The following is a 24,369-nucleotide window of genomic DNA, read 5'->3' on the forward strand; positions in this document are numbered from 1 at the left end:
TTTTCTTTGGAGCATGCGCATCACAAAGCAACAATGGCGGACGCTTCTGAGCTCAAGGCAAGTCTTCAGTCAGAATATTATCGAATATTTCTTATGTATGACAGTCATATATATTTCAGTGTGAAATTATCAGAGCAGAAAGAGGTTCGAACACCTGTCATTCATTTCATTGCTTATAAGAGTCAAAGGAATATCAGAGCGACGATTGAATATCGATGAAATAGGCTCTTTTTGAGAGAAACCGTGACCTCATTTCGAGGATCATGCTTAAATTGGTCTCACTTCTTTCAAAATAGCCGTGGGATGTATATATGTGTTTATTTATAAAGTTTATATCAAACTTGATTGGTGTTACTGTGATTGAGATGGTCAAAATTGTCATAAAGTACATTATTTGGAGGTTTAAAAGTCGAAGTGGAGGCAAAGCCCTCGCATTTTTTTTTGTTCAGAGAAAAACCAAAGGGACGTAACTGTGCATGGAAAGTAGGTCAACATGATTGTTTTTGTAGATAATATTTCTGAAACGATATTAACGACGCAGTTACTTACTGTTTTGTTTGAAATTGTGATACAGTGAATATGTCTACCATAACATGTTTTTATTTGGTCAAGTGCCTCTGTAGGATGGAAAGACTACACCTCATAAATGTTATCCTGTAAATTGGTCTTGTGAATGTTTTACAATATATTTTATGATTTCAGTATGTATCAGTGTGAAACCATAATGAAACTAAAATACACTGTTTTATCATTTGAATGGGTGTTATTTTTTTGTAACTTTTTGTAATTTACATTTAGAAAGTACTTTATGGCATCAATGCCATTGTGACATATCCATTCTTGAGTACGTCATATATTTTATTTCTGATTTGAAAATCTGACATATTAAATTTGTATTTTTTGGAGAAGTTGATATAAAAAAAGTGACCATAAATTTTAAACATGTCATGGGTCATTTGGTTTGAAAATGTTCCCAAATTGTATAAGTTAGTTGAAAAAAAAAGAAGACAGAAAAATGTTTCTGTCCTAAAACCAGTTTGCTGAAAAAGAAGAAAAAAATCTTTTTGTCTTAATTGCATATTTGATTAACATTGCCAGAACTGAATAATATTCATGACGAGGAAAAAAGATGGTTTTAAGAAGTATGACATAAGCATTTTGTTATTTCCATTTCTTTATTTGGCACTTGTTTTTAAAAAAGTAAAGGTGATGAAATGTAACTGTATGCCCATGCAATCAACCATAAATATTGAAAATTTTTAGTTTTTAACAACAATAGTATGGCCCTTTAACTATTTGCATTTTACTCTGTGTCGCTGTTGGTGTGATCAGGGATTTAAGTCCTCACATTTTTTTTGCCTCATTTTAGTACAATAGCCCCCTGATCTTATACAATGGTAAAATAATTGTCCAATACATGCAAAAGATGATTATCATAGATCTATTGGCTAATAGTAAACATTGTGATTAAAATCATTTCTTGATTTATGCTCTTGTTCTGTAAAAATTCTGGTTGCTACAAAACAGGGATTAAGTTATGATTTATTCAGATTGATAATAAACAACTGGTAAACTTATTTTAGCAAAATTTTAAATTGGTAGAAATTTTACCTTATAGCATACTCATTATACTTGCAGATACTTGACAGTTGTTGAGTGAGAAGAATATTGAAAAGATTTTGTATTAGCAGTGATTTTTGGGACTCTGATATTTGAATGCTGTACTTGTACTTTCTGAGTGGGAAATTTTGATAATTCACTACAACAGATGCTGATTAGTTATCATGATTTTCCTGTTTAAATCTGTGATGTAATCAGTATGCATTATGTACTAGTAGTCATTATTGCAGTGTTATTCGTTGGTTGAAACCTCATGCTGATTGTGATCCTTCAGGATTGATGATAGACTGTTACAACAAATCTGAAAAATGAATATGTGATCAATTTTAGGAACAATTTTACAATTCGATGTCTAAAAATTTAACTGAAAATAAATTTATATTCAGAAGAAATATTTGGATATTTTATATTTTATCCATTTTAGTGAATATTTATTTGTAGATAATTACATTCAGTTCATGATAAATTGATAATTGTTTACTTGAATATGTTGCAGGCTCTGGTACACATGAATCTGTACAGTCAGAAGGTCTTATTTTGTTTCATATTTTTTAAGCTATTCACCCAAAACACACCATTTATAAAATTTCAGGTGATAATTGTATTGCTGTATGAGTCATAGGTTATATATAAGAAAATTATGGTAATTTTGATTTGCTGCTGTTCTAACTATGATTATCAGGTTATCTGCAGTATATTAGTGTAAAAAAAGATAAAAGAAGCAAAAAGTTTTTTAATTACGATTTTCCATGTTTTAAATTTTTGGATGTTAATGGTGACTATGAATTTCGGTGTTTTTTTTAAGACTGAATTCTAAAATCGGTATTTTCATGGTTATTATTGTTATTTTGCAGTTGTAAAATATATAGTTTTCATTTACAGCATATGGTAATGAGCTTCAGGGTGTCTGAACTACAAGTTTTACTCGGATATGCAGGTAGAAATAAAACTGGTCGGAAGCAAGAACTGTTACAAAGAGCAATACAACTGGTTCAAAAAGGAGCTTCAGTCCCCATACAGATCAAAATACGAGAATTGTACAAGTAAGTAAATAAATCAAGATCATCTTGGCATGTTATACTCAGATTGTCTAGCTTAAATCTACAAAAAAATTATTGTAATTTATTTGAGATCAGTTGGAATAGTATTTTACAATCAAAAAGTTTTGAAATCTTCAGTGTTTACCAAACTGTCTTACCACCAGACATGTGTGGTAAAAGTTTGGCCAGTTTTGTAAAATATGTTGAATTATGAATAGTAAATATTTTTTCAAATCAAAACAATATTGACGCCATTCATTCATCCAATATTTACAACAGTTACCTAGTGATGAAACACCTATCCTATTACATAAATTGTTTATCAACTATTCAAGCCTTTGATTTTATGCGATAGACAGTCTATATATAATTCTGTGCTCATGGTGTTAAAAACACATATAGTCAATAAGTGACATCGCTGTCACATGTGTAATATTTATTGCAGTTTCTGTTTCATGTTTATCAATGTTGAGATGTTTTCACGGTATCATGAATCTATGTTGTTTGGAAGGAATACTTTTAACGACAATGCACACAAGGAAAGTGTAAGAGAAGATTTAAACCCAAGTGGTGGGTGAATTCTGAATGTATAGTGGTCGATTGTTACAGTATAGTACTGAATGTAAGGAGTCTTTTATTTGGCACAAATGATTGGTTTTGCAATGTCCTTTACCCTAGTAAACAGGTGAATTTAATGCTCAAAATCACTGGATGCACAGGTTCAGCAGTCAGCATCTCTGACTGTTTTGCAGATTAAGTTTTATGCCATTTAATATGGTTCAGACATCAGACAAGTCAAAACATGCTGATTTTGTCTTGGATAAATCTCAGAACTAGTGTTTGAAACAGGAGATACAAGAAAGCATCACTGACTGCTTCTTTGATGATTATTGAAAATCTATATAAAACTAATATTTATTCAATAACATTACTAATACAATGGACATACAATATATTTTGAGTAGGAAAACAAGCTTGAAACTAAATTATAAGAAAAGCAAGGGAAATGTCTGAATTTTACTTCAGGAAAATATACAGCAATTGAATCTAGTTAGAGGTCAGCCAGTTTCCTACCTAATAAAAAGAAATAGCAAGGCACTTCCGTTTCCATGGAGATTTGTCTCCCATAGTGCTCGAGATATGTATAACAGTATCTATGATATATACTTGTTGTCAGAGTATTGAAAGAAGCATGTTATTCTATAAAAATGCTGCTTTACAACAGTTCATTTATGCAGAACATTACAAAATCAAATTAGAATATTCTTTTTATCCAATTTGAATTTTCTGATGCATTCAATTTTAAAAAAGATGTGGAATTAGATTTTTATCAAAATGAATTATACAGTGACATTTTAAAGTCCAATTATTAACTTTGACTTGTTTTTAACAAAATATTTATATAATTTTCTGTCAGAATTTATCTGATCTGTTGTAAGTTTGTTTCTGATTCAGGACTTCTGATGGAGTTCTCATTATCAGACTCCTGATATTTAGTAGGTTATTGTGACTGTTGTAGCTTGCTATAGCTATAGAAAAGTTCCTGTTTCCGCCAATAGTTATCTAGTTTGTTTTTGAAGGCATTTATATTAGATGCTGTAACAATGTTAAAGGTAAATTATTCCAAATATTCACATTTTTTATTGAAAAAAGTTTTCCCTTAAGATAAGTACCACTATCAATGATCAGTTTTGGACAGACTACTTTATTCATTGCATGCAGTCAAATTTTTTCTTCGAGCAGACGGAAAGTTCCTGGGCGATCTGAGGATGAAGGTCTTTCAGGTAAGAATTGTGATCCTAACACACTGCTTTTCCTTGATTATCTATAATGGTGTATCAATACAGCTTCTGTTGCTTCAGTACTATTGAACCTATATTTGTGTGATTAAAAGAAATAAATATGGTAATGAAGTATTTTTTGCATATTTAAATTTCTGCAGTCATATTGAGCAAAGTTTACTTCCTGAGATAGAAATGCATACTTCCAAGATTTAGTTTAAATATTAGACATATTTGACGCCAATGTTATTGGCATATGTTTTGTTAAGTTTTGGAATTTTAGTTATGTTTATCAAGAATTTGATAGTTTTCACTTTGAATTAGGAAACATCCACATGGATTAAATTTGAAACTTACAGATTGTGGCATTATTTCATCCTTATTTTTTAGTTGTACATCCAGTATTACACATTGGTAGTCAGTAAAAGAATGATAATGAATTAATAAATTTCTGCTAAATAAGAAAATACTCAACCACATGGTATACAATTTTAAATACAATTAGAGATGAGCATGTTTTCCCATTAGTTCCCTTCTATCACTGCTGGTGTTCTACACTATTTATTCCTTGTTTGTTGTAGTATATTTTCCATGGAGATCATGATTTACACTCACAGGAATATCTTTATGGGTTGTTTGTGACACAAGTGTACATGTTTTACTTGCAGTTTGTGTCAACATTTATAACATACATGTACCTTATCTGTATCAAGCGTCATTTAAGAATTGATCTTTCAACACTAGTTGTGTCTCTTGGTGACTTGCATACACAGTATATAATACAAGCCATTTTAGAACCTCCACTCAAAGGAACATTTTATAATACATTTAGGGTTGAAATAATGAATTATTTATTTAATCAATCTAGATGGATTTTTTTGGTTGAAATTGCTAAATTTGACAATCTCGTGCAGTGTTGTTGCAGTGTATATTGTCTCTGTAGCTGTAGTAATGCCTGTTGTTGCTTTACTTGCATGTAACTTTGTGGCTGCTTTTGGAACTCCTGCTTATCACTTTAAGATGATACTTGTACCTTGTATGATTGGTAATAGTTGGAGGTCACACAATCAAAAATTACTCATTTAAAGCTGAGTGGCAGGGGTAAATCTGTAGCTCTCCAGCATCATGTATTTGCTACCATATTTTCTTTGCTCTCTTAAAAGCTAGGTCAATGCATGATAGGATCTGGGAATTTGACAACTTGGATTGTTAGATAATTGGTGTACTTTTGTAATAGAAATAGGCTAAATGTTTTACTTGTGTGTTTATTGGAAATACCTGATACAAGTGCAAAACTAAAATGGTATTGAAAGTTCAAGATGGATATATGTGCTATAAAACTGAATGTTAAGTTAATTTGTAAATAATTCTTAAAAGAAAAAATGTTCTCAAGATACAAGTATCTATAATTGAACATTATCTCCCCTTCTTGAACATTTATCTCCCCTTCCTTTTGATATTATTGATGGCTAGTGTGACTTTGGTCATATATGTTTAAAATCAAGTTTTTTATATTAGAATAGATGTTTTCAATGTCATAGATACATTTGTAATGTTCAAGGACAGAAAGAAAGGGTCTAATCCTTTGATATATGATTTGAATTTATGAAATAGATTAAATAAATTGACAGAAATTTAAAAATCACATGCACAAAGTTGATTTTAGGTGCAATATTTGCAGCTTGTGTAATAAGTAGTCTATTATAAAGCATTACAATTAAAGTCAGGGTACTGCAATTAACAGACTAACTTTACTAACAATAATAAATAAATGATTTGTTTTGGGTATGTAAACTTTACTACCTGTTGTATTTTCTAGGCGGGTATAACATATACGGTGGCCATGGCTCAAATGGTAAGTAACTGATGGGCTAAAATACGAGTACCTGTTATCAAACTTACAAATCATTTGACCAAATTTGTATTATGGAAATAAATGCCCTGATTGGGAACTTGTGCTACTGCTTAATATGTTTGAAGATACTTATGAACTCTATTTGTCTATGGTAGACATGCTTTACAGTATTTTGTATAAAATATGACTTAATGGAATGTTACATTTACAATGGCCAAATAGTGCATGTACATTTTGTTGGAACGTTTAGTAAAGTTTGCATTATCTTTGTGTAAACAGCCCCTGACCCAGTAGATAGCTGCAGAGAGTACCCTAATATGAAATCACCAGGTATACAAGGGACACAGGTCTTGTTCACTGCACATGTTTATGTTCTGAAAAGTTTTATCTTGATACCCAGTGTTTATTTCTGAATAACCAGCTATAGCATGTGTAAAAAAAAAAAAAGATACTGAATTCAAATGATCTTAAAAAAATATTTTTGCATAGTTTGTTTTATATTTAGATAACAAGGCCCTGGTTAAATCTGAAATGACTGGTCATTAGTCAACATTCCTACATTTGTAGATCCCCCCCCCCCCTTTTCTTTTGTGTTGTGGGAGGAGGGAGGGGGTGCATTGTAAGGTTCGTGATATCTGTGCATATAATTTTGTTTGTATACCCTTCATTTCACAAGTGTAAATGGGATAATTATGTATAAGATAAAAACGGGCTGTTTCAGACTATATTTAGTAACAATGTCAGGAAATACAGCTTACATGCTTTTGGCTATGTGTGGCTTGCATTGACACTTTTGTACTAAACTGCCAAGTACATCATATGTGCCTGATTAATCACTATTGGATAATGAAATTTTTAACAGTTTATATCTAATGCCATTATCAGTAACTCTGTTTTAATATTTTGTTTGCATGTGTTAATCTAAACTTGTTTTAAATTTGGTCATGCACATAAACATTTGTTTATTAAACTTTCCTGATTGATAGCTTCAATTTCTGGAATTTCAGTTGCAGATTTTCTTGGCCAACAGCAATTATTTTCGTTATACACTATCAAAATATTGAAATTTCAAAACGAAAAGAAAATCATCTGTAAAGTAATTATTAGGAATCAATATAACTTTTCCATTTGGAAAGAAGTAATGTTCAGTGCTTCTTAAAATAAAATGTGATTTACTTGGTCAGAAAGCTGAAATGGAGCTGTTGAATTGGGAGTAAATTAGTTTTGTTCACTGGAGTAGTGTACTTTCTATAGGGTGTTCTAAAACCTACACATTTGCAATGAATTGGAATTAAAGCTATGTTTGATACATCGTTTTGGATGCAAGGATTGTCTGATGAGTTAGTATTTCTGAGAAATACACAAAAGATGAGAAAGGCCTTTAAAATTACATTTATACAAATTAAATTAAAATTTGAGAAAACACTGTCTCTTCGTTGAAGAATACAAGTGAATGTAGGTATAATTGCTGATTGTTACTATAGTCTTTAATACACCACTATCATTACCTAAGTAAACAACAATAATCTGGACATGTTGCTCTAGCAGCTGCAATACCAGCATTTAAAGATCTTCAGGGAGATTTTGTTCTTAATTATGAAGCTAGACACAAATGTGAGAGATGTATAGTATTTATTGTTGAGCATCAGAAGATGAATACTGAAAGCACTAATGCTTACCAAAGACTTGGTCATTTGTGCACTTTTTTAACAATGTTTTAAACCGGACAATGTGAAAATTACTTTCAATGTGTTTATATACATCACACTTGGATAAATAAGAGGCAATATTTATATTATATTGATAGGAAGTTATATCACATTACTTTTTAAAATCTGTTTACTCTATAACAGCTAACCTAATTAAAACTATTTGGTACCTATCAATGAAGGTAGCAGTCAAATGCACAAAACAAAATATATTGATGAGAAATTGAAGGATAAAAGATCAGATGTATAAAAAATAGAATTTTACTTTTATGACATCCCAATGAATTATGAAATAATTTTTGAATGTAATACACGTTTTTGATCACAATCACATCATACATTTGTATTTGTGCTTATTTGACTGATACCATGAAGGTACAGAGCATGTGTGGACCACCTGATCTGATTGCAGACAGAATTTGGCCATTCGTTCATGTTAGCTTGGACTACATAATAGTGTTCTCACTTCATTCTTATACCACAGTGTAAACCATATTTAATTGAGGAGGAACAAGAAACCTTATTTTTTTTGTTTCCATCAAACATGGAAAGTCAAATTTGAAGAACTGATAGTACAAAACATAAAACAAAAATAAAACAAAAAATTGCTGCATTTCGAACTTCCTGCCTAATAGTTCTGTGTTAGGATTGATGCCATCTATGAAGGATTGGTACCTCTAACAAGGTCATTGTTAAGTGTTTTACTGGAATAGACCAAAGCCTGGAGTCCTGGACATTCAAAGATTGTACTTTATCCTGTGTTAGCCAATGTGGAGAGAACACTGTTGTAGTGTAGGATTGTGTTTGTCCCTGGATAGCGACTGTACGGCTCAGTGATTTTCTTTTATTTGCAGTCAAATCAGAAGGTCCAAGATACAGAGGTGATTACTTTGACTGATGCATTATCCATTATCCTGTGTAGTATCAAGGGAGTAAGACTGTCTTCAAACACAGCAAACAACAAGTCTCATCAGAAATAACTCGTATATCTTTCTGATGATAGACACCATTAATCATACCACACAATAACATGTAGATTGGATAAACAGTTGGGAGCTTTGTTTTTTGCTGTTTTTCTTGGCATGATTAAAAATGCTAGTAAATAATGAAAAGAAGTGGCTAGTTAATGAATAGTTGGACATGATGTTGTTACACAAATCCTTGACTTTTGTCATGTTTTAGCTATCAGCCACACAATTGTTAATTGATAAAGAAGTCCTTTTCAATTTGTTGTATAATTATGCTAACAAGTAAAGAGCATTAGATTTTGTTGTTATTAGGATGGAGGTTGTATTCTGTCTGCTGTAGGTTCTCGGCCGATGGACTACTCTACGGCACAACGAATGGTTGAACAGCCCAGCACAATGGGGATTCCTGTACATCCAGATGTGCGTCTCAAACATCTCCCTTTCTACGACTGTATTACAGAACTCATGAAGCCCACAAGTCTTGGTATGAAGATGTAGTTTCATTATTATAAAGAAAAGCAGTCCTATTATTTATGAATAATTTCAAAAAATAGGTAGCACATCCATCGTTAATGAAAATAAATTTTAAAAAATCATTCACATTCGTATTAAGAGTTGAAAAATGCTAATAGCCCATCAGACTTCTTTGAAACATGTTGGAGATTTCTCAGTTTAAGCTGAATAGAGGTGAAAAATCTCATCAGCATTGATGTCAGCGTAGTGGGAATAAATGTGTATTAGCTGTGATGAAAGTGCAGGGGTCCTGAAAACAGCCAGAGATGTGGGCTGTTATTCCTGTGTACAAGTCATTAAGTTTACATGTGGTGAGCTGGTGACTGGCCTCGGGATAGGAGCGAGCATAATTCTGAGCTATTATTTGTGATAAAACATAGTATCCTGGTAAAACTTAGTAGATACTTCAGCTTTTTGTTCAGGAACTGAAATTTTACAAGTTATAACATACGCATACTAGTGAAAGGCCCAACATAGCATGATAATTCTGAGCTGTAAAGATCACCAAATTCATTTACTATAATGGGGTTAGTTTTCATTCAAGTAGTTGGTACTGGTTATGAATTAGCTGTGATGAAAGTGCAGGGGTCCTGAAAACAGTAGCTGCTTGATTTTTTGCCATAGTTTTTTAAAAGTACATCTCCATAAAACTCAGAATTTAGTCAAATTTAAAGAATTGGAAAGATTTAAAATGGTATTTTATGCTTTCTTTCCAGTGCCAAGAGGGACATCAAAGTTCCAGGAAACACATTTCAATTTTCATTTAACACCACAACAAGCACAAGATATCGCCATGTCCAGGTATGATTTTATCTCTGGTTCATACCGAGATCACAGAAGCTTTCAATGTTATATACCAAGAATGCTTACCTTAAACTTACCACTTCTGTCTAGTGTCTGCCTAGTGGAATGACCCAAGCAATAGTGGACTTCTGTCTAGTGTCTGCCTAGTGGAATGACCCAAGCAAACTATGATGGTTAACTTATAAAATTATTGTGGACTTCTGTCTAATGTCTGCCTAGTGTAATGACCCAAGCAATAGTGGACTTCTGTCTAGTGTAATGACCCAAGCAATAGTGGACTTCTGTCTAGTGTCTGTCTAGTGTAATGACCCAAGCAATAGTGATCTTCTGTCTAGTGTCTGCCTAGTGTAATGACCCAAGCAATAGTGGATTTCTGTCTAGTGTCTGTCTAGTGTAATGACCCAAGCAATAGTGGACTTCTGCCTAGTGTCTGTCTAGTGTAATGACCCAAGCAATAGTGGACTTCTGTCTAGTGTCTGCCTAGTGTAATGACCCAAGCAATAGTGGACTTCTGTCTAGTGTCTGTCTAGTGTAATGACCCAAGCAGTAGTGGACTTCTGTCTAGTGTCTGTCTAGTGTCTGCCTAGTGTAATGACCCAAGCAATAGTGGACTTCTGTCTAGTGTCTGTCTAGTGTAATGACCCAAGCAATAGTGGACTTCTGTCTAGTGTCTATCTAGTGTAATGACCCAAGCAATAGTGGACTTCTGTCTAGTGTCTGTCTAGTGTCTGTCCAGTATCTGTCTAGTGTAATGACCCAAGCAATAATGGACTTCTGTCTAGTGTCTGTCTAGTGTCTACCTAGTGTAATGACCCAAGCAATAGTGGACTTCTGTCTAGTGTCTGTCTAGTGTAATGATCCAAGCAATAGTGGACTTCTGTCTAGTGTCTGTCTAGTGTAATGACCCAAACAATAGTGGACTTCTGTCTAGTGTCTGTCTAGTGTAATGACCCAAGCAATAGTGGACTTCTGTCTAGTGTCTGTCTAGTGTAATGACCCAACCAATAGTGGACTTCTGTCTAGTGTCTGTCTAGTGTAATGACCCAATCAATAGTGGACTTCTGTCTAGTGTCTGCCTAGTGTAATGACCCAAGCAATAGTGATCTTCTGTCTAGTGTCTGCCTAGTGTAATGACCCAAGCAATAGTGATCTTCTGTCTAGTGTCTGCCTAGTGTAATGACCCAAGCAATAGTGGACTTCTGTCTAGTGTCTGTCTAGTGTAATGACCCAAGCAATAGTGGACTTCTGCCTAGTGTCTGTCTAGTGTAATGATCCAAGCAATAGTGGACTTCTGTCTAGTGTCTGCCTAGTGTAATGACCCAAGCAATAGTGGTCTTCTGTCTAGTATCTGCCTAGTGTAATGACCCAATCAATAGTGGACTTCTGTCTAGTGTCAGCCTAGTGTAATAACCCAAGCAATAGTGGACTTCTGTCTAGTGTCTGCCTAGTGTAATGACCCAAGCAATAGTGATCTTCTGTCTAGTATCTGCCTAGTGTAATGACCCAAGCAATAGTGGACTTCTGTCTAGTGTCTGCCTAGTGTAATGACCCAAGCAATAGTGGACTTCTGCCTAGTGTCTGCCTAGTGTAATGATCCAAGCAATAGTGGACTTCTGCCTAGTGTCTGCCTAGTGAAATGACCCAAGCAATAGTGGACTTCTGTCTAGTGTCTGCCTAGTGTAATGACCCAAGCAAAGTATGATGGTTAGCTAACAACATTATAGTGGACTAAAATGTCCTTTTTGTAATTAAAGTGAGAATTATACATGTGTGTTGTTGATTGTTAGATTCTTATTCAGATGACCACAATCTTGATTTTAAATTAGCAAGAGATAAAAATACCTTCATTTCTAAACATACTATACAATAGATGAATTTGTTTTCACTAGACTGTGTTTGAGCCCTTAGTTGTGAGAGTAATTGTCTTATTTCTGGATATATTCTGAAACTTAAATACTGATGAAGTTGGTCAAAGTTTTAACTGATTCAAGATGGTTTGATGATTTTCCTCTTGCAGAGATTTCAGACCAGGTGCTAAGTATGAATTCATCACACAAATACAACTCAGGTGAGTACACATGATAAAATGTATAAAGCTGTTAAGATATAGGAAATCTAAAACAGATCATGAAATGTTCTTGAATAATAGATTGGAATAAAATGATTCTTACAGAAATAGGGAAATAAACAGTGATTTGTACCCCTGACAATTTTATGTTGTGTATAACCTTTATATTTGATTTGTAGGTTTAGTTTGTTAGAAACAACCTGTGAACAGGATGATAACTTTCCGCCAAATATTTGTGTGCGAATCAATGGTAAAATGGCACCATTGCCGGTAAGTGCAACCCTAAATAGACAAAGAGTGTACAACTGTTTTCATATACTCATATGCTGAAATGTATAGCATATAAAATACAATTTTCTATTCAGAGTTGAAAAATTGGAGAATCTGGTCAAAGATATTTATTCCATAGATTTCTGTATCAACAATAATCATATTACTGTGGTAATCGATCAAGGTTAAAGGGTCAAAGGTTACAATTCACAACTTCGGCAAAATAAAAAAATTATCTGTTATTGCATTAGAGCAGGGGCATTTATGACTTACAATCATTTTCTAGTCTGTAAAAGTATCTAAATAGATGTCATTAATATGATATAATAGATGGAGCTATCGATATGTTGTATTGTAGAACCCCATTCCAACGACCAAACCAGGTGTAGAGCCCAAGAGACCTGGTAGACCTGTAGACATCACACCTCAGTGTCGACTCTCTCCCACAATGGCAAACCAGGTGGAAATTTCATGGGCCACTGACTTCAATAGGGTAAATGTCTTGTCTGTAGATATCAATTTGCTAAATTTTTACTCTCGCTGAGTTTAAATGATATGCGTGTACAACGAAAACACAATACAAGTGCTCATTCAAAACTCATTTCTGTGGAGAAGTTAATCACTATTCCTGGTTTTGAGAAGAAAATCTTTGGTGAGACATAAATATGATAGTTCTCAAAATAAATAGGTTTCATTTCAGAGATGAAAAATAGGCAAGAAATCCAACTTGAAAAAGTAAATAAGTGATAAGTGTTGAAATTTCCATTGTTTACTGGTATATCTAACGTGTTCAGTGCTACATGTTGAGTTTGATGAAATATTAAAAATGGCTGCTATCAGCCAAGCTGGATTTCATCACTAGAAATTTGTTACTGTCATTTCTCAAGAACTCATGAAAAAAGTTTTGTTGTTCAGTATTGTCTTCATTGTGCATATCACATCTTGATTGTCCTCGGACATTAAAGTTAGCCACTAGCAAGCATTCCGGAAGTTATTGTCAATGTAACAAATAACTTAGAGGAAAGATGAAACGAGTGATCTACCATTGGATCAGGTAATAAATTTGTTTACATTTGTACTGTTATTTATCAAAATCATTTGAAGCGTGGTGTTTGTTGAAGACTATTCTTGTTTTGCAGGGGTACTGTGTTGCAATATATTTAGTGAAGCGGCTGTCATCAGATACTTTACTACAGCGACTGAAACAGTTTGGGAGCCGGCATGCTGACCACACCAGAGCCTTAAGTAAGCTAGACACATGCTGAATTTGACCTACTGTATTTACCCGACTATAAGCCACACCTTTCTCTTCGCGATTCAGGCATGCGTCTTATGTACTTGTGGCATATCTATGGACAAAAAAAATCCCGGCAGGATGATGTAAAAAAAAAACAAAACAAATAAAGAAACAGGAAGCGTACCAGTACACTAGTATGAGATGGTACTGAGGTTTTTTAATGAGTACCTGCCCATCAATAATATCATCTGGACTTTTGCTGTTACTTCATACAATAAAGGAAGTTTACAATAGCCTTTTGCGTCTTGGGATCGATAGTTATCGGGGTATGGGTCAAATTCTAGAATGACTGCCATGCTTGTTTACGATACAAAAGACTTTGTGTAACTTACATGAAGCAATAATACTGGGCTACAAGAATTTGTTCAGCATGCAAGGATCTTCATTAATATTTAACAGTGTAGACACTGAGGGAGAGATTGTTTAGTACACGTACATAACCTCAGGCCCTATATCTGAGCATAGACAATCTGTGAAGGCACCCAAGCCAGACGAGTTCGTTACTTGCTATTTTTTTTTAAATACATCAGTAAAATCAAGGATTAACTATGTATAATTCATTTATTTCAGTCAACATTTTTGTAAGATGTTTCACTGACGATCATGATAAATTGCCCTCCATTGTCTGTTATATAAACTAACATTGGTCATTGTAACAGTTACCACTTTGTAAGAAAGGGTGTGGCTTATATTTGGGTGTGGTTTATATGTGGATCAAATCGGAAAAAAAACTCTAAAAACTGGCTCTGCGACTTATATACTGATATGGCTTATAAGTTGAAAAATACAACACATTTCATGCTTCAGTGGCTTAGTTTAAAGTCTGGTCACAAAGGATTTGCAGTTCATATCTGGGAAACTGTATAGGCTGCATGTAAATCTCTTGCATTGTGTTGCAACAAGGGTTTTACAGAGTTACAGCACCATTGTTCATTGTATTTGTAAATTCCAAACTAGACTACATTGTAGAGTTGTATCTAATGTCTAGATCCAGCTAAGATGTCATGACAGAATCTTCCTGATAAGTCTGCTTCTTGGAGTAAAAAGAAAATGCTTCATGAACTTTGAAAAATAAGATTTTATGCATTTGAATAACAATTTCAGATCTTGCAAGCAAATTAATTAAACAATTTTTTCCTGTGTTTTTTTTTTTACAGTAAAAGAAAAATTGGCTCATGACCAAGACAGTGAAATAGCAACGACTAGTCTACGTGTATCCTTACTTTGTCCAGTGAGTGTAACAGATTTGCTATTTACTACCAATATACATACTGACTTACTCTAATCTATCTGGTTTATGATAAGATTGGAGAAATAAGACTGCTATTAACTGCTTCATTGTGTAACGCTGATAAATACTTCCTGGAAGACTTTTTGAGATTGAAGCAAAATTGTCGGTAATAATCACTGAATTTCATAGTAACATTGGATATAGTAACGTGTGTTTAGCATTAACACGTAGTATGTCCTGAATCTGTTGTGTACAGTACATAGAGCTGTAGTATGTTTCTTAAATGTGTTATTCAGTGAAGAGGACAGTTTTTAGTTCACCAGGTCTGAAGGATTGGTTAGCTGATACCGTACTGTTGTGTCTGTCATCTTCCATCTGTCAACATTTCCTACTGGTTGTATATGGCTAAGGGGATTTGGACCAAATTTGGCAAGAAGCATCCTTGGTGGGAAGGGGAAGAGATTTGTTAAAGTGGTGGGTTGTTGGTCCCCTGGGATCTGAGGTGCTGGGCACAAAAGAGGAAATTTTGCAAATTCTTTAATCTCCTCCTTCTCCTGTACAACTAAATGGATGTTGCCTGAATTGGATCTGTAGCATATTTCGGTGAAGGGAAATAATTTTGTATAAACAGTTGGTCTCAGCCACTTGGATAGAGAGGGGCAGAGCTCAATATGGGAAATGAAGCAAATTTTTTCTGTAAGTTATTAAAAATCCTACTCCTGTAGAAATGAACGGAATATTAACAAATTTGGTCTAAAGTAGCATTTGATGAATAGTATTCTATTGTATAAAAGTTCGCCATGGCCCCCTGGTCTGGAGGGGCAGGGCCCAATAAAGGAAATTCTTTAAAATCCTAGTCCTTTTGCAGGAATGATTGGATTGTGACCAAATTTGATCTGAAGCATTCATAGGTCAAGTGAAATCAGTTTTGTATAGACCATAGTTCACAGTACCCTAGGTCTGGAGGGGCAGGGCCCAATCCTATTTCTTGTGTAAGAATGATTTGATTTCCACTAAATTTGATCTGAAGCATTCTTAGGTGAAGGGGGAATCAATTTGGTATAAGCACTGGTACTTGGCTCCTTGATGCTGGAGAGATGAGGCTAATACACTTTACGACAAGCTTTCTTGTTGTGGCCAAATTAGCAGCTGGGAATGGCTTCCTGCCACTTTCAAAATAAGGCTATGTGTGTTGAATTTTACACAGGTAATTCAGAATTTCGGAATGCAAATTGATACAAATTTTACTTCTGCAAAACTTGAAAGTTAGTGCTTGATATTTAGTTCAGCTGGAAAGATCTTCCCTTCGTCGCCAGTCATTTCTCATAAGACTAGTAAGCCAGAGGTCCCAGACTTGATCCCTATATTAAAAAGGAAGACAAATAAAATGATCTATACATATACTAATCTGTGCATATAATACAAGATTGTGATATCTTACAGTTGTCATGGTTCGTCATATTGGCTGTTTATCAGCTAGCTTCTTTGGCTGTGTAGTTGAGAATGTCCATGTCTCAATGTGAAATGACATTTTTAGCATAATGAGTGAGTAGTAAGGGTGACCACTTGTTATCCAAAAGATGCAGATTTTGGCAGTTGTGAAGTTACACTAGAAAGATTAAAAATAATCGTTATATAAAAACCCCTATAAACCCAAATTACTCTGTATTGATGTAGAGAAAGATGGAAACAATGATACTACTATAATAGGGTTCTTGTACACATATGAAACACTTCATTAAAATATTTTATCTCTCCAAATTTAGCTTGGAAAGATGAGAATAACGATACCGATACGAGCAAGCTCATGTACACATCTACAAACGTTTGATGCCATCACTTTCCTGATGATGAATGAAAAGAAACCAACTTGGATGTGTCCTGTTTGTGATAAAATTGCACCTTTTCATAAACTATTTATTGATGGGTAAGTGTGATATCTTATTAATATGTATAAAAAATGTGCATTTGACGTAAAAAATGAATATGCAGATGGCTAATAATGGGGAGATAATTGAACAAAAACTTTTTTGTCACAATGCAACATTTTGTCCCATTTTGAAACGTTACACCCTTCATCTTGTTAAAAGAAAATGATTCTTCCAGAGACCATATGGATTTGACCTTCACCATGGCAGACAGCCACTTTGTGTATATGGTATCTCCTGATCCGTCGACAGATTTGAATCATGCTCACACGCATCACCCAGTGAAAAGGACTAGGAGATGGAGAGTTTGAAGTTTTGTCCCAGAAATACGTTCTTTATTCTTTATTTACTCTTCAGATTGTTTGTGGAGATCCTTAAACAGGCCACAGATGATGAGATTCAGTTTACAGAGGATGGCAACTGGTGCCATCTGCAACGCAACAAAGAAACACATGTGATTCCTAGTCCTGTTGTCAAAAAGCCTGCCGCAACTGTAGTGGCAGATACTTCAGGTAAAATTAGTGTTGAACATGGTATTCACTGCAGCATTTATTGTTTTAACAAGTAAATTTAATAAATATTTTCCAATGTTTGCAAAAAAAAAAAAAAAAAAAACCCTCTTATTACCTGAATCCAGTTATTAATTTTATAAGTATTTATTCAAACCTTTGATGCATCAACCAATAAAAAAGCTTGATAAATTTTTTTCTTGATTGAACAAAGAAGCCACTTTTCCATCTTTATCCTTATCCAGCATGGTTAGATCATTTTCTCAGCAAGTACTTAAGCAACTAAATAAGGTATGTAGTTAGATATCAAATTTATGTTAGCTCTAAAGAAATACTTTAGCGAAAATCACAAAATGTCCAGCTTCTTTTACGTCAGATATTTCAATGTTTTGAGTGTGGAACAAAATTCTCTGATGTCCCTTGTTGTATAAAATGTTTCTTTGATTTTGATTGTTCAAAATAAAATTTCTTCAGAATCGCCAACAAAGCGACCCAAGATGGATGTGATAGATCTAACAGAAGACAGTTCAGATGAAGATGGTCCATCAACGTTCCAGTCCAGCTCTCATGGGTATCAATCTACAGGGTGTGTTAGTCCGCCGGTCATCAGTCTCGACTCCCCAACACCGGCCCCCTCCTCCATCTCCTCTACAGAGTCGCCACTGGTATCATCGCCCTGTTCCAATTCGTCCTCCTCCTCTACCTCCCCTTCAGCATCTGCCTCCCCTGGGGCATCATCTAGCACTACACAACCCCTATCTGCTCCCACCACACCTCTTCAGCACTCACGCTCACCATCACCCATTCGTTCCCCCAGTTCACAGTCCAGTCACAGTGAAGCCCAGTCAAGTCACAGTGAGGCACAGTCTCCCAGCGACTCTCAGCGGTCCACTCACACCTCACCACCACGGTCCACCCATACTTCCCCGCAGCAGTCACCCATAGGAGTACGAGTGTCGCCCGTCACCCCACCATCCTCTGCACCTTCCTTCCCTCCTTTCCAGCCTTTCCAACCTCCAGTGCATACCATTAATTATCAACATTTCACCCCAATGTCAAATTTTGACCCGGACTTTGATGAGTTTTTACGAGGTATAGTACCATGGGACCAGTACCGGTAGCCCCTACTGAAAAGGAGGCCATTGTTTTGTTATTGTTATTTAGATGGAGACACTTAATTGTTTGTACTTAAGCAGTTTGTTATGAAAGGTTGTACTTCACAGCTGTAATTTTCATCTGTTCTAGTATTTGCTGTTAAGTGATCCATCTGCACACTGTTCATATTATTTAAGTGTTGATGATTGCACATTTCATATAATGCGTGAGTCCAGATCAACTGTTGGGATTTTATAACTGAATATACAGGATAGTGATAAGATATTGACTGATAGATGCCTTTTTAAATCGTAAAATATTAGAGAGAAGATTCAATAAGAAATCAGAAATTCATGTAATAGTTTTCTCCGATATTATTTATGGCAAAAAAAAAGTTTCTTTTAATCTGGTTAATCATTTTTTTTTTTAATTTGTATTGCACATTGATTGTCCCTCTAGTTATTCTGGACCCATGCCCATGGTTTGTGACACACAGGTCGGTGCTTTTGAATTTTCCACACACTGTACATTTAGACAGACAAGAAACAGGAAGCTTTTGGTGTGAAAAGTATGATACTGTATAAGACAGTTGTTGGATCAATTCAACTGTCTGCCAATAGGTAAACACTGTATATATGAAAATATATATATTATGATTCTCTTTGGTATGCAAATGAGTATGATTGCTAAGTATTTGTTATAGGAAAACAGAAGTTACCGTTGAAAAAGTATGAGGTGCGATTGTTATAATTTTATTCACAATGATATCAGGTATGTCATGATTTTCTTACATAGATATGTTCTTGTCACACCATTCATTCATTTCTTATCCAGAATCAGCATTATTTTAGTTGTTAGATTTTACAAATTTGAATTTTTAAAGAGAATTTATTCATACTAACTATGAGGGATCATGTAATTCTTTGGTAACAGTTGTCCTACCAAGAACAATTTCTTTTATCATATTCTCCCGTGAAGTTTTAAGCTGAATAAATGTTCTGATATCTTTATTCACTCCACAATATGGGTTAGATCATGTCTATATGGAAGGGATGTCCTCAGTCTGTAAAATTGCCTGCTAGAGGTACCTAATGGTGGTTGCTGATGATTTCAAAATTACTCACCCAGTATGGTCGAAATACTCACCCAGGTGATAGTTACTGATACCACAAATATCCAAGTGACAGTTGCTGATATCAGAAACAGGTGACCATTGGTAATGTCAGTGTTTTAAGTTGTTTTGCAAGTAGTGGTTGAAGTTAATATTTATTGGAAAAATTTAGAAATCTATTAGGAACTTGATAATTAAGACAGTAATTCTAAAAACATATAAGTTAGATGTGGTATAGTCAAAAAGGGAGATAAATATATAAAGTATAACATTTTTGACCTGCTTTAGACTAACAACTAGTATGACAGTTATGACTTACAGAATGTGTGTCAATATTTAAATCATGGACAGATATAAGTGATGAAATTCTTAACAAAAAATACATAATTAAAAAGTTCTGCTATAGTGGTGGTGTGTAGTGATTTTAACATGGCGGTACAAATATCTGCTGGGATAGTGGGTTTACCATCTGATGACATGTTTTACCTCGTAGATTTTCCTCCATTATCTGAAGAAAAAGAAAATAAAACACCAGAACAACATTTCTTCCTTTGTTGGCATTGTAACAAAAGCTCTACAATGCTTATGTTGATGATTGGTGAACATATAAATGATATAAAATAAGGTTTATTTTCAATACCAGTATTCAGTCTTGCACAGTATTTGTCTGTTTCCATGCACACATTTATGCACTCATGTGTGTCTGTTTTTTTTAAATAATGTCCCGCATGGATGGATTTGACTTGGTGCCCTGAGATATATGATTTTATACATGTCGTGGAAGTAGAATCTTTCACAATGTGTAATGGCATGTGTATATTATATCCTTCCATCATACAACATTATTTCTTCTAGCTGTCTTGTCGAATAACAGTAAATCATTATAGTATCCTGTTCATTATGCAAAAACTCCTACACTTGGCATGTTATTCACACTGTAGCAGTTTGAAAGTCAGTTCTAACCATCAAAACTTCGGAAAACAGGAAAGAAATGAAATGATGTTTTTATATTCTTGTCCCAGTCACTATTTTCTGATTATCATGTAGAACCCTTTATTGTGTTTTTTGAAGATTTAACAGTGTACAACTTAGTATCCAAGAACATCAAGTGTGACCCACAAATTTGAATTCCTTTTATATTATATGTTCATTGTAATTAGCACTGATGCATTTTCATTTCATAATTTATTTTCCCAAACTTTTGCCATAATTTCAACTTTCACCTGTGTGGTGAAAGGATGAAAATAAGGGATTAGTTTAAAGTTTGATGTCAAAGCTGATGTGTTTTTCTTATATTTTGGGAGTGTACCTTTGACAAAAAAGAACAATTTTAGGTTTGGAAAAAAAACCAAACCAATTAACTAATTTCCCAATATACATTACTTTATTACCTGCCTGATCATGTATACAAAGAGCCCTACTATAAATGAAGAAAGCAGATAAGTTGTAATGTTTAAGAGGCTTTCATTATTATATTGATATACTTGACAGGAACAAAAAATTGACATATCACCGAGGAGATCTTAGGTGTCAGAAGTCAAAAGGGAAACTAGTCAAATGGTGATCATGATTTTAGAAAGTAGTACAGACTTAACAGTAATATTAGATGTAGTGACATACATTATCCTATGATACTTTTCTAGTTACCTAACATATACTACTAAGTTTATATAACACTCTCGTATATATAACACACTCTTGTATATGCTTTTGGTGCTCTAAACATCTTTAACCTTGCCATCTACTGTAAAAAGATTTGTGGAGATGTTTAACATTTATTTCATTTGTATCTGATACTCCTACTGTTAAATGTTCTAATTTTTGTGGGTTTTTATTTCCATTCATTCCATGGGAATTCTTAGTCAACAGTTAAAGATGGGCATGAATCTTAGTATTGGTTGATTTCTTGAATACAAAATCAAATACCAGCGAAATTACAATTTTCTTAAAAATTGCAATGAAATTCCCCACAAAAATGAGATGTTACAGTATCCTGTATTTAATTCAGGACTTTGGCATACATATTCATATGAAACTTCAGTTTGATGATGAATTTTGGAAATGTTGTGGATGATAAATTTCAGAAATACTACCATTATGATGTGATTATTAGAGGATGAAGTTTCTCAGATTTTTAAAATGTTGTCACATTTGATTAATAAGTAGTAAGTCACAAAGTGACATTTTTATGCCACGCACTTTTCAAATTGTTCCTGAATGGCAAAAGCCTGTTTTATGTGGAGATATTTTTCTCCGGCCCACAAAGAAATTTTGGTAGGTATTTGACAGACTGCTTTTAGTCATCATTCTGTTCTTCTATTTAGGTTTTAATATGCACTTTTTTTTTACTCAGTTGATTTGATGCCATGGTTTTGTGTGGCATGTTTTGCATGAGTATTAAGTTAGTGGGTTAACCAGAGCATGAGAGGTTGATCTACATCTGCTTTTTACTAACTCAGTGCTGTCTGTGTGCTCTTGTGGTAGGTTAACTTTGGACATAATATGCGCTGATTAGGTCATTTGTATATTAAGCATGACATGTTAGTGCACTTCATCTTAATTTAAAATATTCATCATATCATCAAATCATTCTCATTCTTCATCAGTAGTATTTCCCTGTGTCTCCAGATTTTTTTGTGCTGTTTTTCTTCAAGTATGACTTTTTTGAATTATCAAATATCATGATAGTTAAATCAAAATGAAAGTAATTCTATAGAAAGTTCATTATGCGTATATGCTAAACTTTTGAAGAAGTTGGTAAATTTAATTCAGGTGTATAGACTTGCAATTGTGCCTTCGATTTTCTTGAATTTTCCAAAGAATCAAACAGTGTGAAATTTATAAATTTTCTTTTTAATGGTATCTAGTTTTTACCTTTTTTTCACATATAGGCAATAAATTTGTTGAACTATGTTACGTAATAAAAATTGCAAATAAGTTTTGAAAGTGAAGGTTGTGGTTATGTATTAAACGAAAAAGGTAAAAGATCCAAAAGTGAGGTACAATATTCAGATTATTTTCCTGTCATTTTAACCTCGGAAGTTGATATAAAAATTAAAGAAAACTTAGGGACATGAAAGGATATGTTGATGTGTGTCTGCTGCAATATGAGAACCTGGAACATATTGAAAGAAACTTTGTAAAAATAAGGATAATTGTCTTTTAAAGGTTTTAAAGTTTTATTTCCGAACTACCGTAATGAAGTTATTTTGAAAACTGTGAATACTTTCATTTTGTAATGTACTGTTTGTAAAAGGTATTGGGAGAGATAAGTTTTGAAGAGACAGAGAGGGGGAAAGAAGGAGGGGTAAGAGAGAGAGAGAGTAAATATATAGTTACATTATGTGAATGAGGTTACATATTCAATATGCACCATGTTTTATGGGTTTGGTATGGTGAATATATCAAAGGGATAATCTCATACCTGTAAAATTGTGTATAACTGATGTAAAAATAAGATATTGTCATTAAAGTTTGTTATAAATCTGAAAAAAGTTTTGTTTTATGTTTGGTTAAGTTTCCCTCATGAGAGCACAAAGCCACTGTCTAGGTCAATGTTGTTTATAAAGACTAACCTTTGTTTGTACTAATCAATACACCAATGGGGCAAAGGATTGTACCTCTGGCCTGTCTCTTTATGTGGACTTAAAACTCCAAAGAGAGAGCCAGCGCCTGTAGTTTAGAGTTCAGTGATGTTCAGTCATCCACCGCTTGGATAGCTAAATGTATGCAGGGCGTCCCACAAGGAGAAATAGAAATCTATGGAGGTGGTAGGACACAACAAGTCGGGGATGATAAGTTTTAGGTTTCTTTACTGCCGACTAGTTTCAGGGAAACATTGTGAGTGTACGACTGTCCCATTGAAGCCTCCACAGGCAAAACTAGTCAACAGTGAAGAAATCTAAAACTTACCATCGCTGACTGTGACAAGGGGCAAGAGATTGTATGTCTAGCCTGTCTCTTTATGTGGACCTGTGACAAGGGGCAAAGGATTGTACGTCTAGTTTGTCTCTTAATATGGACCTGTGACAAGGGGCAAGAGATTGTACGTCTGGCCCTTCTCTTCCATATGTGGACTTGTGACAAGGGGCAAAGGATTGTATGTCTAGCCTATCTCTTCTTTATGTGGACTTGTGACAAGGGGCAAAGGATTGTACGTCTAGTCTGTCTCTTTATGTGGACCTGTGACAAGGGGCAAGAGATTGTACGCCTAGCCTGTCTCTTCTTTATGTGGACCTGTGATAAGGGGCAAAATATTGTACATCTGGCCTGTCTCTTCTTTATGTGGACCTGTGACAAGGGGCAAGAGATTGTATGTCTAGCCTGTCTCTTTATGTGGACCTGTGACAAGGGGCAAAGGATTGTACGTCTAGCCTGTCTCTTCTTTATGTGGACCTGTGACAAGGGGCAAGAGATTGTATGTCTAGCCTGTCTCTTCTTTATGTGGACCTGTGATAAGGGGCAAAATATTGTACATCTGGCCTGTCTCTTCTTTATGTGGACCTGTGACAAGGGGCAAGAGATTGTATGTCTAGCCTGTCTCTTCTTTATATGGACTTGTTACAAGTAT

The 24,369-nt window shown here is 34.4% G+C and overlaps 1 protein-coding gene across 2 annotated transcripts; it reads left to right on the forward strand.

The window, feature by feature from the left end:
- Nucleotides 1–33: 33 nt before the first annotated feature.
- LOC132553670 (E3 SUMO-protein ligase PIAS2-like) lies at nucleotides 34–23,293 on the forward strand. Of its 2 annotated transcripts, none has more exons than XM_060217932.1 (15): nucleotides 34–57; nucleotides 2,503–2,663; nucleotides 4,383–4,444; nucleotides 6,261–6,296; nucleotides 8,860–8,886; nucleotides 9,314–9,457; nucleotides 10,203–10,287; nucleotides 12,308–12,358; nucleotides 12,538–12,628; nucleotides 12,987–13,121; nucleotides 13,768–13,873; nucleotides 15,083–15,156; nucleotides 16,923–17,083; nucleotides 17,442–17,596; nucleotides 18,068–23,293. In XM_060217932.1, exons 1-15 carry the CDS (start codon nucleotides 34–36, stop codon nucleotides 18,712–18,714), a joined length of 1,959 nt encoding a protein of 652 aa, XP_060073915.1. In that variant the 3' UTR covers nucleotides 18,715–23,293. The 2 variants fall into 2 exon arrangements, with proteins under 2 accessions (XP_060073915.1, XP_060073921.1); XM_060217938.1 differs by having other exon boundaries at nucleotides 4,404–4,444.
- Nucleotides 23,294–24,369: the final 1,076 nt, after the last annotated feature.

The sequence above is a fragment of the Ylistrum balloti genome, unplaced genomic scaffold (genome assembly GCF_031769215.1).
Source record: "Ylistrum balloti isolate Yb309-2 unplaced genomic scaffold, AGI_CSIRO_Ybal_v1 Utg369640, whole genome shotgun sequence".
Classification (NCBI taxonomy): Eukaryota; Metazoa; Mollusca; class Bivalvia; order Pectinida; family Pectinidae; genus Ylistrum; species Ylistrum balloti.